An 18,866-nucleotide genomic window follows, 5' to 3' on the forward strand; every position below is an offset into this window, starting at 1 on the left:
GAGGTAGAAGCTGTGGAAGATGGAGACCCAATTGATGTGTTTCATCAAATGCCCTCCATAGCAAGTAGGTATCATGTCCCATTTGCTCCTTGTTTTCTCTACTAGCGAATGCCAGCAAAACAAGCTTTCCTCCTCAGGATTTTTCCATTTGGACTTAATAACCTCACTCTCACCCAATCTCCTGCTTGGCTGTGAAAGGATACAGGAGTTCTGGACACAGAGAATGCTGCTGGATCTCCATAGATATTGGAGGATCACAACTTTTTAGTTGGTGTTCATTCTTACGGCTGGGATTTGTAGCCACAAGGAAATGACACAAAGGCTGAGATGACGAATTCTCAACATGCAAATGTCCAAAATGTTTTGTATCTTTTCATAGATGAGCAACATTAATATGAGCTGGACCTCCCCAGAGAGCTCTGTCATATTGACCCAGCCACCAGGAGCTTGGGGTTGAGGTGAGAGGCACTATTAAATTTTAACCATTCTTTAAATAATGTTTTTGAAATCAATAATGTGGGTCCTGGACCCCTGGCTTTCCAATTGCATTTGGTTTCATTGTGGATGCCATGAAGATGAAGTTTTACCTGCTCTTTTTTACTCTATTTATCTGGGTTCAAGAGAAGCATGTCTTCACTCTTCCAAGGTAAATATCTGCTGATATTACTGGGCTTTTAGTGTGTGGTGAGTGGGACAGGGAAAATATTAATGAAAAATAACTGCAAGTTACATACAAAAACATTTGGCAAAGGTTGACATTTATTTATTGCTCTTGTAATTGGATATGTGGTTCAATTTAATATATAGAGGGTGAAGGAAATGAAATTATTCGAAGTCTTCTTTGCATCCATAAATCCTGTGTTTTTAATCATATTAAAACTATTCTTTTTGGTCTTAAGTGCAAATCAATTCTGTTCATTCAGTGCTTTTGAATGCCAATAAAGGGCATTCTGAAACTTAATGGGAAAAAATAATTTGCTTCATTTGCCTTAAAACAAGATCTTAAATGAATTACTTCTTGAGGTAGAAAGAGAAACCATTTCAGAAAGTGCTAACAATCTGTTTTCTTTCTAAAGCAGCTTTTATGATTGTTTTTCCAGTCATAAATCATTTTTGAATAACCACTTGGTATTTGTACAATGTTTCAGAGGCAGCTTTATCGTTACCTATCAATAAAATTCAGAAATGCCCTGAAACCAAATACTTTCTTAAAGCATGAGAACATATGTCAGAGATGAAGACAGGCAAAGTGCTTTTATTTTCTCCATGTACAGCTGGTTTAAAAACCTGAAATGTTTTAATAGGTAGAACTAAGAGGATAAGCACCTCATGTGGTGATATTAAGCAATCCGAACAACCTACAGAAATCACAATTAAACACAGTCTGCTCCCAGGCCTGAAATACCTACACAAATTATAGTGAATGATGTCCCATAGCCCTTCTGCAATGCTGTGCCACACGTCAGCTGCAGACCCATGACAAGTGAACACCACTGAATTCGTGCCTCAAAAAGAGGATCTTTCATCTCCATTTGTGTTGCAATCATATTTTGTTGTGGATTGCTACGGAGGTGTGAGGGTTATAGTAGGGGGACAGCCAAATGTGTTTTTAGCTGAATTCTGTGGAGCAATACTCTGTGCTACTTGAAGGTTTATTTCACATTTAAATAAAACACTGAATATCTGACCCTTACAGAACAATATGGCATTTCTCACTGGATAGCATGAATCCAGCCATGAATCCCAGCCTCAGATATGAAAATGGCTAAAATAACGAGATTTTAAAGGTGATATATTAGAATTGACTTTTATTTGAGTGCTAGTGTTGAGGGATTTGACCATCATATATTATATATACACATACATTACATACACATATATTCCTGTTGCAGAGTGATACTGTGATTACTTCATATGGACTCCTCAAAAAAATACCTAACATTAGGAGACTTGTGAAAGAGCTGGTGGCACTGGAGAAACACCTAACGTAATTGTAGGGAAAGGGCAAGGCTGGAGGCTGTTGGAGACCCAGCAAAGTGGAAGAAAAGAGAGCCCAGAGGCTGAAATCTGTGCTTCAGGCTGACAAAAAGTGCACATGGTCCAGGAGGAGAGGAGCAGATGCTGGCAGCACTCTTCTAGTGACACTGTCTGCTGAGAGTCAGGGTAAGACATTCAGCTGGAGACAGCTAGGGAAGTCTGAAATGTTATTCAGAAAGAACATGGAAAGTGTAATGAAGCCATGCTATAAGAATGGGGAGACACATTTATTCTGATGCTTTGTTTTTGTGGGCCCGTGTGGTATGTGATGCTGACAGCCACCTTAATGACTGAGAAACAGAATGAAGAGAGATGAAGAGACTGAAATGCCTGCAGAGAACTGGCACTGGTTTATGTTTACCCATGAAATAGTGGCCAGGTCCCCTGGATAGGATTCACTTGCCTATAGAGGTCTTCTGTGCAGTTCTGTATGGGAACAAGTCCCCGTCATCTTCTTGTAGAACTGGGGGAGAAAAATATGTATACCTAGGTTATAATTCACTGTGAATTAGTATAGTATACTAGTACTAGTATACACATTTAGATTACCCATGTTAAACGAGCCCTGAAAGTACCTGTTTCTTTATTAAGAGACTGACTAGCTGAGATGAAGCTAGCAAAACCTTCTAAAATGAACTGTACCACACCCAACCCACTCTGTCACAGCTACAGGAGAAGATCTGAGTGTTGTAGTGTGGGCATGGCAGCTGGACTGCTATTTAGCCAGAATTAAAAGGAAGAGGAAAAAGAGATGAGGAACAGGTGGGGTTTAGTGGGACCCTGGCAGAAAGTTGGAAGAGAGGAAAGAGAAGGATCCTCTTAAGGACAAATTTCCCATCAGGGAAGAAGGGCATGAAGACAGAATGTGAAAGAAAAGAGGTGTGTTCAAGACCAACACGCCCAATAGCACCAAAGCTGCAGGCAGAACAAAGCTGAGGTGGAAGGTTGTCTCTGTGATGGGTATAAAGGCAATAATTAGAGCTTTTGTCTGGGTGTTTGCCAATGGGATTGTGGCAAAAGACAGATGAGAGAGCTATGATGCCAAATTAAAGCAGAGGAACTGAGAAGCCAAATGACCACAATTTCAGCTGTTAATATTTCCCATGTTAAACATGAGGACAAGAGCAAGGGCAGAGCTTGAGTCAGCTGTATTCAGGTCCTAGCAATGAGAGCTACAGAAGAAATGCTGCTAGCTAACACCTGCCCTGTAATTACCACAGTTGGCTGAAACACTTGTGCAACAAGCAGTGGGGTACCAGTACATACCAGCTTCCCCATTATGGTACACTCAGGCTGTGGGAATCAGAGCCCAAAACCAGATGCAGCCACCCTTTTCTTGTCTCAGCTGTGAAAAGACTCCCTCAGACACAAGATGACAAATTCTCTCCAAAAGGAGCCCCCAAGACAAGGTTTGGAGTGCACTTGTCTAAAGAAACAGGCAAACTGATGACCCTGCCTATTCCTGATTGCTTTTTGATGCTCTGCTGAATTATGATGGGGCCAAAAATGGGGCTTGGTGCACTGTTGGCTTTGCATAAGAAACAACAGTGATGGCTTGGAGCCTGGCTAAAAGTAGAAAAGATGAATTGCCTGGTTGCCAGATGCTGTCAGGTGTATGCTTGAAATCAGTCACAACAACGAGTTGTGACAACCACATTATGCAGCTTGGAAACACTGGTCTTGAGAGCCCTCCCTGTTTTCTTTTCAGGGTAGCCTTTGCAGATGAGAGGGCTGGCAGGGACAGCCTGGTTTATGCACTGCCACCAGCTCCACATGATTAGAGGGCCAAGACCCTCCCCAGCCCAGAAAATGGAAAGAGGGATCTGACATTCCCCTGAGTCTCCTCCTGTTGCACACACAAATTATTGTAATTCTCTAACCAGTGCAATTTTGAACTACACAGCTTGGAGAGCACTGAAGATCTGGGCTATATTTACAATATAAAGGGGTACTTTTTCTTTCCAGAAAGTGAATTTCACTTCTGTCACTGATGGTGCAGTCAGGCATGGGGTAGCTGGGGAACACCATCTCGTGTACAGTGTATCTGGACCATGGGTTTCAGGTAGAAGGAGAATAAAAGTTACTTTGCAAAGAGGAGGAAGGACAGTGCTATGGACCAGCAGAAACCATACCTGTCAGAAGGACAGAAATAAGCAGATTGGGAAAAATGGACTGCTGAAGGAATGATGATTGTAGGAGCCTCTGCACATCTTCTAAACATCATGTTTGGCTTTGCAGGAGACTGGGAGGGCTCATGTCTCTGCTGAACAGTGACTGAGACCAAGGGATTGAGGGAAAAATGGAACCTTGCCTTCATCCTCCAGGCTAGTTTTCCACATGCTGGCAGCTCTTGTGCTGGTGTCAGCTGCCAGGACATATTTCAGAATCCAGCAGCTGATATGTGCTACTAAAGCCCTGTACCACCTCTTTCACAGATTTTACTGACTGGCAGAAGCAGAGGCTGAAATGGGGCTCAGCATTTTCACTATGGAATAATCTTTGAGTTCGTGGCAGCCGAGGCAGAGAAGACAAGAAATGACAAACCTGCTTCTCTTTTGCATGACCTAGTGTAGTTTCAGGTCCTTGTGCTTTGCCTAAATACCCTTGTTTTTCAGGGATGAAGTTTTGTGGGCTCTCCCACAAACAGACATACAAGTTGAAGCCCTTCAGGATTTACTGAACACTACTGAGGTAAGCAGTTTCCTCTGTCTCTCTGGTCTCTAGGCTAAATTCTTCCCCCAAGTGCTCTAATATTCTTTCTTCTCCAGGAGATTTAGCCCATTTTCATCAATTTGTTCTAATAGAGCAACTCAGCAAATGCTTGGTTTTCACTGCTCCACTACCTTCTGATTTACATGAGGAGAGCCCTTTTTTGTTATGTTGTAGTGCATTATATCAGAGCTCAGATTTCTGCACTTGATTTTGTGCAACACACAGTAAACAGAAAAACTTTCACCAGAGAACCTCAACACTTCAGGCCAATACAGTCTTGAAAGTGTGACTTGTACAGATTTGAAGATTAAGCCTGGACTTCTGTGGTGTTTTTCTTAAAGCAGCATTTAGTAGATAGAAATCTCTTCAGCAATACTTTTGAAATTTATTTTATTTGCTTCTCTCTGTCATAATTAATACTTAAATTAAAATGAGGCATCTCTTCTTCAAATGCATTTTACCAAAGACACACTCACAGTTTGAAGCTAACACCCATCAAAAAAGGTGTTAACTATACCCTCAACTAATATAATTTACAAGATGATTGAGGATGTGTCTCAGATGATGGAGAGCTTCCAGCAGGCTCTATGCCCAGTCTTTCTCCATCTTCCTTGGCTCTAATTCATTTTATGTTCACCTCAAATCCCTACCAGTCTTTGGATGTCCCTCCTAGCATCTTCAGATTCTTCCCCCCAGTTCACAACCCTTGAGAGCCTTACTTGCTCTTTTCTACCTCCACACCTGAACTCAGATTACCCATCTCCTGTGCTGTATCAGAACAAATCTCCCCTTCTCCATCTTCTACTCACTGCTGTCCTTCACTTTCATGTGCACATGAGATCCAAGAAGCCATGAAGAAGAGCAGCACATTCAGTGCAGAGGGAGCATGCAGTGCTCTCTTTCCACCATCCCATTTATGAGAACATGGAAACTGCACATTTTTCAAGGGTCATAAACTGGCCAATTTTTTCCATGGCTATGAATTGGGCAAGTTATAATAACAGGGGAAGGGAATATGAGAGGGAAAGTAAAAGGAAGGAATGGTAATGGGAAAAGCACAAATAGTATCCCCCAACAAATTTTAATGGTTACAATATAGCCAAAAAAAGAGAAGTAATTGAAAACTAGCATCTTACAAGAAGAATTATTCATCTAATTACAGGTGCTACTCCTGCAGAAGTTAGAAAGCAAAAATCAAAACCAAAGGAAAGGTTTTGTTCTTACAGCACATGTATGTAGCAATGTGAAGACCCAGGTGCAGGAACACCTGCAAAAGAGCTGCTATAGGAGCAGTACCATTGCTGGTGATGGGTGAAGAGACCAATAATCAGATATGTGGGAAAAAATCCGTGGAGGCTTGAAGGACGACACGCAGTCACCAATATGGTTAAAGTGAAGTCGCTTATTAACAGTGGACACTTGCTTCACATAGAGCCTTTGTTTATATAATGATATCTTGCAGGTGGCTATATCTTGGACACAAATTCTGTTCTCACAGAACTTCTGCTGGCTACCTCATTATCCTGTTATTCTTCTTTTCTACTGCCAGTTCCCTTATCTTTTTCCCATAGCTCATCTTTCAGTAACCTTGCAACCGGGTCTCAAGGCCCTTATTTTACTCTAGCTAAAGCTAAATAGTCAGGATTGCTCACATGTCTGTTTCCCAACAGTCTTCCAGACAGTTTCCCAACACAGATACATTAGGAAAGTTTCCCATCTACCCCATTCATTGCTCTTCTGTCACCTCGGCTGCATCAGTCCAGAGTTCCTTAGTTTTTCTTATGTGGAATGCCTGTTTCAAAGAGAAACTAAATCTGAACTGGTGCACTGAATCAGAGCAGGCAGCAGGATAGTGAGGACAACTGGGAAACCAGTGCTGGGGAGCTAAGTGTCCAACTTGCTTCTTTGGATGTCCCCCAAAATGCTGAGCTCTACCATGCTGTTGCTATCTTACCAATAATGATGAGGATGGTTACACAGACACGAGCTCAGCCATTTGTAGGGCACGTGGCAGTAATATATCCATGGCTCAGATGTTCTACCACTTATTGTTCCAAAGTCTTGATTAAAAGCATGGAAGAGTTTTCTGTATTGACTCTTGAGAAATGAGTGAGGTAAACATCTGACACACGCCTGCAAAAAATGGTGCCCTAAGTGGAGTATTCCTGGTGCAACTGCATCAGAAAGGAAAAAAAAAAACAAAACAACCCTACTGCCTGGTGGCTCCATGTTGAATCTCTTCAGAAATGCATCCAAGAATTATGCTGCCCTTTTTCATTTTGTAAATTCATGCTTAGTTTGCTGCTCACTATCACCCCTAGATCTTTTGGCATTATTGCCTCTAAAGTTTCCATGTTTTATTGAATGTGTCGGCTTCTGATTTTATTATTGTAAAAGATTTCATTTTACCAAGAAGAATCTCATTTTCTTATTTTCCTCCCATTTCTAATCTCTGTACAACTTGACTTATATTCAACCCCCTTCTGGCATTTATTTCCTTCCTGATCAAAGTAATCAGCGAATACAATAACTGTGCAGACTGGTCTGATCTTCATTAATTCTCCAAATACCCTCAGGGAAAATAACTCTCAGCAGACTTGAAAACATGTAACATAACAACAAGCTAAACACATCTATTATGCTAGAAATACTATCTCAGAAAAGGTTATGGTCCTGTCTTTGTTCTTGATTTATATGCAGAAGTCATTATAAACATTCCTTAAATACAAATGTTTCATTTCCAGCGGTAGCAGAATGCTGTAGCACAACACAGGGAACATTACACTGCTTGTTACAAGTAGTCTCTTAAAACAAAAATGTATGCTTTGATTATTTTCAAAATACTTATTAAATGTTTTGCTCTTTGTTATTTTTTTCCTTGGTAGAAAAAAAATAAAAATATTTTTGAAACTCTGCAGGTCATTCTCTGGCAACCTGTTGTGGTTGAAAACATCAAGAAGGACAGAGAAGTCCATTTCTATGTTAGGGCATCCAGCATAAATAGCATAAAAGCTCAGTTAAGGCAACTGACCATCCAACACAAGTATGTCATTTTTATTTCTTGCCATGTTTCTGTAAAGTTGTTTGTCATTTCTTTAACAGGAGGCTGTGCTCTTTCTTTGTTATTCAGAGTCTCAATGGAAAATGTTCAAGCACTTATTGAAAAACAGACTATCAATGACACAGTCAACCCACGCAGATCTTCATCGTATTATGAAAACTACCATTCGATGAAAGAAGTAAGATATTTTTGTTGTGCTCCTCTGTAGACTCAAGGGCTGAAATTTGTCTCCTGGTTGAGTATGGAGATATAGAAAGAAACCATCAACAGGTAAACAATTACCATTGCATTGCTCAGCCACCTGGAGATGTGTTTGCTGTAATGCCTTCATAGAGAAGGAACAAAGAACCAGACCAAATCTCTCACACGTGTTGCCTCAAACTCCCATTCAAATGCAGCCAACACAGAAGCAAAATGAAGTCCCAAAATAACATATAAATACTTAAAACATGAAATTAATAATAATTTAACCAAATAGCACTGAAGAGAAATTTCAGAGCTATACTGCAACTGTGTTGAGACTCTATCTTATAATTTGCATTAAGATAAATCAGTCAGGCAAGTGGTCAGTGGTATGATTTTCTAGTTGTTTCTTCTCATCAGCTAAAGAGGCAGAATTTGGGGAGGAAGAATGAACTTAAGTCTAGACCACCTTCACAGATGAAGGAAAACAACAGGAAGAAGACCTATTAATTTCCTTCATCCTTGCAGATATATCATTGGATGGAAGAAATAGTGAAAGTGCATTCTGACCTTCTCCAGAAAATATATATTGGATCATCATATGAAAAGAGACCACTTTATGTTCTGAAGGTACAGCCATGACTTACCACAAAATCTTTCCAGGTACTAACAGAGACAACTGATGGGGTTTGGCCAAGACACTTTCTTAAATCTACACTTATATGTATATTTTTGTTTTTAAGAAGTTTCCCAAGTGCTTCTAGGAAGGTGCATTACCTTTACAAAGGCATTTGACTTCATTAGGCTCCTTGTTGGGCCAACAATGAAGTTATCACATCTAGGTCATCACCCAATGGCATGAAATACCAGCGTGGTGGTTACCCTCCTCTGTTGACTATGAAGTTGGTCTAGTTTGTTGCCTTCCATAGTGGGTTATCTACCTTCTGACCTCCTGGTGTCTATGTCAGGAGCTTTCTGCAAGTAGTCTGAATATGGCACTCTGACTGTGTGTGGATGTAACTGAGAGCAGCATCCTGACCTAGGATCAGTCCAAGATCTCCCTGTAAGACAGACACTTCTTCCATCTTGGTTAAGTTTTCATTTCCACTTTTATGTAGTACATTTTAACACAGGTGATATTTTAATACAATTTCTCTTTTTGACAGCTTTCTAAAAGCCAGGAAAAATCCAAAAGGGCCATATGGATTGACTGTGGTATCCATGCTAGAGAATGGATTTCTCCTGCTTTTTGCTTGTGGTTCATAGGCCATGTGAGTAGATAATCACATCTGATTATCATTTTCAAAGCAAAGCAAAACATCTTGATGTCTTAATCCATTATCCACAATCCATTATCTTAATCCATTTACTTCCACAACACCAACACATAAGATGTGTGTCTCACACATAGCAGTGATTGTGAGTGTGTGTGCTAAGTGTGTGTCAGCAGCTGGAGAGAAGGATTTGTGTGGGAGAGAAGGAAAATCATAGGGATTGAATGCAAGAGAGCTCAGGTGTGTTCTCAAGAATGGAAGAAATGTCCACATTTGTGCAGTGAATTCAACAGAGATATTTACAGTTTTGAATGGTCAGGGATGGAGAGGGCATGCCAGGCAATGTGAGTATTTGGTAATCTACCAGGGCTATGTCTATACTGCCATTTGGATTCAAGAAATTATATTGGCTCTGGGTCACGTAGCACATGGTGGCTCGTGCCTCTATGACTCCAGCTGGCACTGCCTGGAGTAGATCAGAAGACATCCAGAATGAGCTCAAGCTGCCCTACAACCCTTGGTGCTTCCCTACCTGCCTTCCTAGAGCAATAGGTACCCTACCCTTGCCTGCTCCAGGCACAAGATAACCCACACCTGCATTCACACCAGCAAGGTCAGCTTAGCACTTGCTGTGATGTGTCAGCTACTGGTGTGCCTGCTGCTACTGCTACTCTGCCTCCTGCCTCCTCATTTTCTATTTATGCTTCTGCTTTTTTCTGGATCTGTCTCGTTCAGAGAATGAGGCCCCACAAGCCACCTTCTCCTGAGGTACCATCTCTGCTAGAGACACCCTCATTTCAGACTTCCGTGACCAACCACTGCCAGGCACTCACATGGCACCAGTTCATGGAAATTAATAAATCACTGATGCAATGAGGCTGTAATATGAACTTAGTCCAGCCAGCCTTGGTCTGCAAGTGCAGACTGAAAGTCACATCTGATCTACACTGTTCTGGTTAATGAACAAAGCTACATTATCTATGGTTTGCACCTGAATCTTAATATATGTTTCCTTGGTCTTTTCTTGGTCTTTTTGAAGTTAAGGAATCTCTGTTTCACTCATCATGTTGAGCTGCTGGCTCCTAATATGAACCAGGAAAAGGCTCTAAGGCCTCTGTGGCCCAGACAAGGTTGCCCAGCTCACTCAGTTAATGTACTGAGATACTATTTATTGCTACTTTTTCCCAAATGCAAAGTTCCCAGTAAAAACAAGCTAGATGAGATTGAGGCTACACAGTCACCAGTCACCACTCTTGTAGCCAGAGAAATAACATAGATGAGTCCTTGAAACATGAATTATGCTTTTGCCATAATGGAACTGAATAATGAAAATAATAACAACAGCAAGAAGAAATGTGTTTATTTCTGCCCTCAGCTAAAACTATAAAACCTCAATGACTATAACATTTGAAAGGAGATTTCAGGACTTAGGAACAGATACAGCTGGATGTACCTTGTGACCCACTGATTATCTCAGCCTCCAAGGTTTCCTTGGAGAGAAATGCATTTGCCCTTTTCATGCTGCTCCAAATAATTACCAGCTGTGTTGTTACTTTGCCAGTGACATGTCCTTGCAGCATTTTTTCAGAAGTAACAAGCTGAATATTTATCCATCCTCTTGATCTAATTTATGTGTTTTAAATTCAAATTCTATTTCTATATAACTTTATGAAGTAATATTTTTAAAATCTGACATTAATACACGTGCTCACACACATTAAAATTACTATCTCTCTCTAGCAAATCCTAGGCATTCTTTACAATGGGTTCACTCTTCAATTTTGTCTTAGAAATATTGCTATTTCTCATTTAGTCAGAGAAAGTCCATTGCCCAAGGAAAAATAGGAAGGATTTAAAATGAAAGAAGACGATCCATAAAGAAACAAAAGGAAAGATATGATTAAGGACTTGGTCTATTCCAATAGTAACAAAACCACTTATGGAACTTAAAATTTACACCTGAGTCATGGACCAACAACCAGGTTAGGTATCACTAAAGACTTCAAAATAGGCTGTGAGGCACAACTAGCAATGTAGCTCTTAATGGTTCTTGGCATGCATGTGCATTGAACTCATAACACAACCAGAACATAGGATTTTTTGTGCAGCTGCCATGTGAAATGTTACTTGTTCTTTTCAGCTTTGTTTTATTTTATACTACTTCTGTGGCATTTTGGGTGGGAGGGATGGGTACACAACATTTACACAAGCAGCAAAAGCTCAAACATTTCTATTTATAGGCTTCAACTCTCCCTCCTGACTACCTGTTAGCATTAGAGGACTCCAGTGCACCTGTATCCCTTTAATTCCTACCCCCTCCCTGGCACTTCCAACTAAAGAGCTATTTTGCTATTTAGCAATTTCTGTGATGTGATGCACCTCTACCAGGAGGTATTTCTTTTTAGGAAGGTAAGAAAACCAGTATTATGAATGGTTTTAAGAAGTTTCCCCTGTGTTTTATAGGCAATCCACGTGCGTGAGAGAGATCAAACCATGACAACACTTCTGGAGCACTTTGATTTCTATGTCATGCCTGTGATGAATGTGGATGGCTACGTGTACACATGGAGCCACTCCTCTGTATGTAGAACTTCATTTAACAGTCTGTGAAATGTAATGATGTTTGATTTATGGGAACTATCAGTGTGCATGCTTAGGGTGTAATTTCCATCCTGGAACTACACATCCAGTGTAGTTTGGGTCCTGCACTTTGGCCACAACAACCCCATGGGGAGCTCCAGGCTGGGCACAGAGTGGCTGAGAGCAGCCAGGCAGAGAGGGACCTGGGAGTCTGGATTGACAGGAAGCTGAACATGAGCCAGCAGTGTGCCCAGGTGGCCAAGAAGGCCAATGGCATCCTGGCCTGTATCAGGAACAGCGTGGCCAGCAGGTCCAAGGAAGAGATTCTGCCCCTGTACTCAGCGCTGGTGAGGCCACACCTGGAGTCCTGTGTCCAGTTCTGGGCCCCTCAGTTCAAGAAGGAGATTGAGGTCCTGGAGCAGGTCCAAAGGAGGGCAACCAGGCTGGTGAAGGGACTCGAGCACAGATCCTATGAGGAGAGGCTGAGGGAGCTGGGGCTGTTCAGCCTGGAGAAGAGGAGGCTCAGGGGAGACCTCATCACTCTCTACAACTCCCTGAAAGGAGGGGGTAGCCAGGGGGGGGTTGGTCTCTTTTCCCAGGCAACTCTCAGCAAGACAAGAGGGCACGGTCTCAAGTTGTGCCGGGGGAGGTTTAGGTTGGACATTAGAAAGAATTTCTTTACTGAGAGGGTGATCAGACATTGGAATGGGCTGCCCAGGGAAGTGGTGGATTCTCCATCCCTGGAGATATTTAAAAAGAGACTGGATGTGGCACTCAGTGCCATGGGCTGGGAACTGCAGCGGGAGTGGATCAAGGGTTGGACTTGATGATCTCTGATGTCCCTTCCAACCCAGCTGATTCTATGATTCTATGATCCCAAACTCTTCATCTGTGCTTGGAATTTCTACATCTCTGCCCTATGTAACTAATGCCACTGCAACTAACTGGCATTTGACCCACAGTATCTTTATGTCTTAAAAGCTGCTGGAAATACATTTGGAAATGACAGAATCCCATCTTGGGATTTCAATATTTCCAGGTGTCACAAGTGCCTGTGTCAGCCATCAGTGGCCTACTTTGTAAGCAATCCAGCATAGACTGAAGAGTGTGCTGCATTAGAGAGCACAGCCAATAACTCACTCCTTCCTCCTGAGTGGTGATCCCATTTTCTGAGATCTTTTTATTTGAGATAAATGAAAGTACAACAGGTACCATTTGTCTAGGATTTTATTTACTGTATGGGAATTCTGAGTCATTGAGATGTGTCTTTGATTTTTAAATCCTTCACTCAAATTAAAAAGAAAATCAATCTCCTCTACTCTTTTGCTCATTTAATCTTTAACCCAGCTAGGGTCACTTTTGGGTAATATATAGAAATATCTCAGCTACTGCACACCAAATTTCCAGCTTTCCACATGCTGCCAGCAAGACCTACAGGAAGGTTGGATTTGGACCTCTAAACTCACACAGGTTCTCCCCTCTTTCTGCAGTCCAAAGCCACTGAAATCAGAGCACACATGACCACTTCTTATCCTGCCCAACATCCCCTTTTATCATCCACTCCCAGTGTCCATCAACTTCAGTGACAAACTGTGCTCTTATAATCTTCCTTGGTCTTTTTCTTCTTCACTAGCATGTGATCTGTAAAGGCACACGTAGGAAGTCATGTTTACCTAGCCAGTGAGATGGTGGATTGTTTTTCTCAGTTTTTTTCCTGAAGGTGGCTTTTGTGTCTCTTCCAACAGAACCGGCTGTGGAGAAAGAGCCGCTCCTCCCACAGTAACAGCAAATGCATTGGTACAGACATGAACAGGAATTTTGATGCCCACTGGTGTGGTATGACATCATTTCTCTCCTATTCTCCCCCTGCCCTGCTTCTAGCCTTTAAGATTCTTTATTTTGGAAACATTTTCAATTACTATTTCACAAAGTTGCTATCAAGACTTGATTAACTGATATGAACCAGTGAGTATTTAATCAACTTGGGATATTTTTTGTTGGAGCCCAGGATTTTTAGTCCCAAGGAAATGCACCACACCAGGGACTAACCTCTTCCCAGCACAAAGGCAAGAGAGAGAGGGATCAGGACGCTGGATCCTGCTAATTGCATCACACCATGATGCAACAGGAGTGGGCTGTGTGGGGTAGGAGGCAAGAGGGAAGAGGCGGCCCTTGCCACATCACCCAATGCCTGCTGCACCACACAGTTGAGTAGATGCTTCACTGTGTTTTATGACCTGGCCACCTCAGTCATCCTTCAGCAATGCCTAGCTGACCAAGACAAAATCTTGGCTCTTGGTGTTTGTTGCCAAGGCTACATGATGTTTACATAGCCACAGGCACTTTGTACTTGACAGGTTTTTAATAGTCTGCAGAATCACTATTTCAAAATGTTGCCCTATAGATCAGATCTGGCTACACCTACTGCTGACCCTAATTACAGAATCACAGAATAATGGAATGACAGAATGGTAATGGGTTGGAAGGGACCTCTGAGGATCATCTAGTCCAACCCCTCTGCTAGAGCAGGATACCCCTAGAACTGGTTTGAGAGGAATACATCTCCAGGGATGGAGACTCCACAGCCTCCCTGGGTGATCTATTCCAGTGCTGTGTTACCCTCAGAGTGAGTAAGTATTTTCTCATATTTCATTCAAATCTCTGGTGTGCCAGTTTGTATCCATTACCCCTTGTTCTGCCACCGGACACCACGGAGAAGAGTCTGGCCCCATCCTCCTGACACCTGTCCTTTAGATACTTATAAATATTGATAAGACCCCCCCTCAGTCTCTTCTTCTCTAAGCTAAACAACCCAAGCTCTCTCAGCCTTTCCTCATAGGGCAGATGCTTCATTCCTTTAATCCTTTTAGTGGCCCTGTGCTGGACTCTCTCCAGTAAGAGAGGATCATCTGGTCCAACCTTTCTAATATTGTTTATGTGAGATGTCTGAGCACCTTGTTGAGGTGAGACTTAAAACTTTCCAAAGTGGGAGAACTTCCCACATCCGCTGGGTCCTTCTGTCTATCACAGCTAAATTCCAATAAAATACACCTGCACAGAGCCTTGCAACTTTTACTTACCTACAGCATATATACATGAAAACCAAATGGTTTGGGGGGTCCAGATATGCTCCCCACTACTTTGTGGCATGCTATAGATCTTCCCAAGATATCACTGGTATCAGAAGACATTTCCTTCCCTCCTATACCACATGCCAACAGCTTGCCTTGCTTCTACAGGGCTGCTACTCTGCCAATGTACTGGCATTCCTAATTTCTGTCACTGTCCCAGTGCCTGGAGATGAAGAAAGTCTTCTGGGTGTTAAAGTACTCAGTGAGCTTTGTTCCTGCGTAAGATTTAAGGATAAAATGTCCATTTAAAATGCAGATAGTAGCAAAGGAGAAAAGTTACAAGTTTTATTAAAACATTAAGAGCTGACATTTAACACTAAAGATCCTGGCTGCTTCCAGAAAGTCACTTGGCCTTATTCTGAAAACAGAAAAAATGGTGAATCCTAGTTGTATCCTTGGTAACTTGTTCCAGTGCCCAAACTTCCTCATTCTTAAAAACCTGGTACATTATTTTCAATTTGATGTGCATTTCTTCAGTTTCCATTTGGCACTTGGCTTTCCCCTGAGATCATAACTTGGGACAGTTTTTATCTTTCTATATTTTAAGAAGGGATCTCAAAACCTTGTTCTTGATGATTTAAAATGGTGCATTTTCATCTTCTCCTCTAAGACTTTTGAATATTTTTTTAATTATTATCTTGATTTTTTTTTTCAAGAGCACAGTCGATGAGAAATACTATTAGGCCCACACTGATGTCCTCATATGGCACAGTCCATGTTTTCTTGTGTGTTAGCATCACACTCTGCTCTTCCACCAGACAAACAGGAATGCAGAAGGGAAGAAACTAAGCAGTAACACTCTGCACTCTTTTGTTACAGGGGAAGGAGCATCTCCCTATGAATGTCATGAGATATACTGTGGACCCTACCCAGAGTCTGAACCTGAAGTGAAAGCAGTGGCTCGCTTTATCAGAGATCACAAAGACATCATTAAAGCATACATAACCATGCACTCTTACTCCCAGATGGTCTTGTTTCCATATTCTTACACTACAGACAAAAGCAAAGACCATGATGAGCTGGTAAGTCTTCCCATCTCTTTAAGTTCCACATTTATTTCAGAATTTCTTACCCTCCTTGGTTAGGCTTCTAATGAGGGAGTCATAATGCTCTGAAGATGAAGAATAAGGAAACAAGATTTGTCCTGATGTTCTTAAGAACTTAAAGAAGTCTGGGCTGGTCTAGCACAGGAAGGATCTTCTGAAGACTATGGAAAAATGAAAAGTTATTCCAGGTTGATCCATCATCAACCTCTGATACTTTGAACCTGCTGCGAAAAGAACAGAGTCTTGGGTTTTTGACACCTCACAAAGATATTTGTGCAAACTCTTAATTATATGATTATTACTAACTTTGAAATTCCTTGGGTTTGTAACTGAAAAATACCCTCCCCATACCTAAGCAGAGGCATATTTTGGTGGACACTTGCTATTTTTATTAAAGCATTTTGGAGTTTTTTATTTGTTGAATGGTCCTAATGGTAGGATGGAAAACATATCCTACTTATATAGAATTTTACATTCTTGGACCACCATATCACAGAGTAAAAACTCTTCTAGAAGACAGAGATGGAAAAAATAACCACTGCATTTTTTTTCCACTGACCAAAAAACTCTGGGTTTGTGAAGATCTGTAAAGAATATCCAGGCTAAAATGGTATTTGTTAATACAGAGTAATTACACCTTAAGAGTAGGTACACAGCTTAGTAGTGTTTTTCTTGCTTAAAGACATCAAATCCCCAAGAGCAAGGAATTCCCCCTCCTGCATTTCCTAGCTCATTTTTGTTGTTTCCAAAGCTCCAAGTGCTGAGGCAAGAAATTATTTTATTTGCAGCAGAGCTTCTTGCCTAGCAGTAGGAAAGAAGCAGAAATCTGGTAACAGGGACCAGAAAGGATGTTTGCAGGCTTTGGAATTAGTTGGAAGACAACAGGTCATTTCACATCTTACAAAACATAAGCTCTCAGTAAGAGAGCTTAAAAAGATGAAAGAAAAAAAAATCCAGTAATGTAACAAACAACAGATGTTCTTAACCTAAGTTACAGTTTAAGTTTCAGAAACAATTTTATATACTGCATTTCAAAAAATGCATTTGTGAGTGAACAATTCTTATGCATTCGTGGCTCCATCCTTGTAAAGCAGAAAGAGATGTACTAATTCTGGGCATTTAAGTCTTCTTTGTGGATTAAGAGTAGAACTCCCTCAGTGAGAATCCTTTTCTGATGTTTTTGTCAATCCTACATAAATCAACAGTGACTTAAATAGTGGGGTGAAAAGAAGAAAAAATAAGCAGGAACAAGTGGTTTGATGACAGTTTGTTGCCTGAAGTGGCTGGTAAGGTCCCACCTATATTTTTAGCTAGCTACAGCAGGAATGCAATCTGTGGCATGGGCACGTGATGAAAAATTTAAACACATTCTGTGGGTTTTCTAGAGCTTTTTGTGTGTACTTAAGTAATGCAAAATCCATAGTACAGCATAGATAAATCCTAACTGAATACATATTATCAGAAAGCTATAAAGCTAATTATTTATTTAATTTTAGGAAAGTCTGGCAAAGAAAGCAGCTAAAGCTATAAAGAGGACAACAAGGAAAACTTACATCCTTGGTGCTGGTGCACAAACAATTTGTAAGTATGACTTTTCCTACAACAGGCATGACAGCACATCCATGCCAACATCACAAGTCAGCTTTTGAACCAAAAACTCAAGTTCTGGTTTCAAGTAATAGTTAAATCTTTTCCGTTTCACACACAGATTTAGCTCCTGGAGGGTCAGATGACTGGGCTTACGACCTTGGCATTAAATACTCCTTTACCATTGAGCTTCGGGACACAGGAACTTATGGGTTTTTGCTTCCCCCTCAGGAAATCAAACCAACTTGCTTAGAAGCACTTTCTGCTGTCAAAGAGATAGCTCAGCATGTTCTTCAAAATATGTGATGCTGAATTTATGTCATTATGAATGGATTCAGTTGGCTTAAATAATAATAATAATAATAATAATAATAATAATAATAATAATAATAATAATAATAATAATAATAATACCTTGCTGCTTTATTAAAATTATTTACATATAGACAAAAAAAAAAGGATGATTACACCCTATATACTTCATTTTAGAGTCCATGAAGTTTTTTCAGCTGCATTTATATACCTACACATACAACAGCATTTCACTGGAGCTTCCCATGAGGACAGCAACACAGATGGCAAGAGTGTCGCCAACACAATTTCCCAGCACTCCATACTCAAATACACATTAAAAAACTCCACGGAAAAAGCTATGATGCACCAGGCAGTGTTCGCTGACTACATCTGTAAGAAAGGCACCCAGACTTTTTAAGGTATAGTTTAAAATGTTATTTATTAGAAGGGAAAACAGCATAGATAATGTTATACCCCTGTAGATGGGAACCTCAGGTGGTGTAGCATCAGGGAAAGAATAACCCCAAGTGCCACAGTAAGGTTTGGAACTGAGCTGTTGGAGAGCAGTGAAGGGGAAAGAGGCCTGGGGGTTCTGGTGGACAGAAGGTTGGCCATGAGCCAGCAATGTGCCCTTCTGGCCAAAAAGGCCAATGGCATCCTGGGGTACATTAGAAAGGGTATGGTTTGTTGGTCAAGAGAAACTCTCCTCCCCCTTTACTCTGTCCTGGTGAGGCCACATCTAGTGTCCAGTTCTGGGCCCCTCAGTTCCAGAAGGACAGGGAACTGCTTGGAGGAGTCCAGCACAGAGCAACCAAGGTGATTAAGGGAGTGGAACATCTCCCTTATGAGGAGAGGCTGAGGGAGCTGGGGCTCTTCAGCTTGGAGGAGAATGAGGGGTGACCTCATGAATGTTTATAAATACGTAAAGGGTGAGTGCCAGGAAGATGGATCCAGGCTCTTC

The 18,866-nt window shown here is 41.2% G+C and overlaps 1 protein-coding gene across 1 annotated transcript; it reads left to right on the forward strand.

Moving 5' to 3' along the window:
• Window positions 1-493: 493 nt before the first annotated feature.
• On the forward strand, window positions 494-18,092 carry CPB2 (carboxypeptidase B2). Its single transcript, XM_071739536.1, has 11 exons — window positions 494-646; window positions 4,653-4,728; window positions 7,668-7,792; window positions 7,880-7,988; window positions 8,522-8,623; window positions 9,160-9,264; window positions 11,731-11,847; window positions 13,593-13,683; window positions 15,798-16,000; window positions 17,521-17,605; window positions 17,733-18,092. The coding sequence occupies exons 1-11, from the start codon at window positions 570-572 to the stop codon at window positions 17,915-17,917; spliced, it is 1,275 nt and encodes a 424-aa protein (XP_071595637.1). The 5' UTR covers window positions 494-569; the 3' UTR covers window positions 17,918-18,092.
• Window positions 18,093-18,866: the final 774 nt, after the last annotated feature.

This window comes from Heliangelus exortis, chromosome 1, assembly GCF_036169615.1.
Source record: "Heliangelus exortis chromosome 1, bHelExo1.hap1, whole genome shotgun sequence".
Taxonomy (NCBI): domain Eukaryota; kingdom Metazoa; phylum Chordata; class Aves; order Apodiformes; family Trochilidae; genus Heliangelus; species Heliangelus exortis.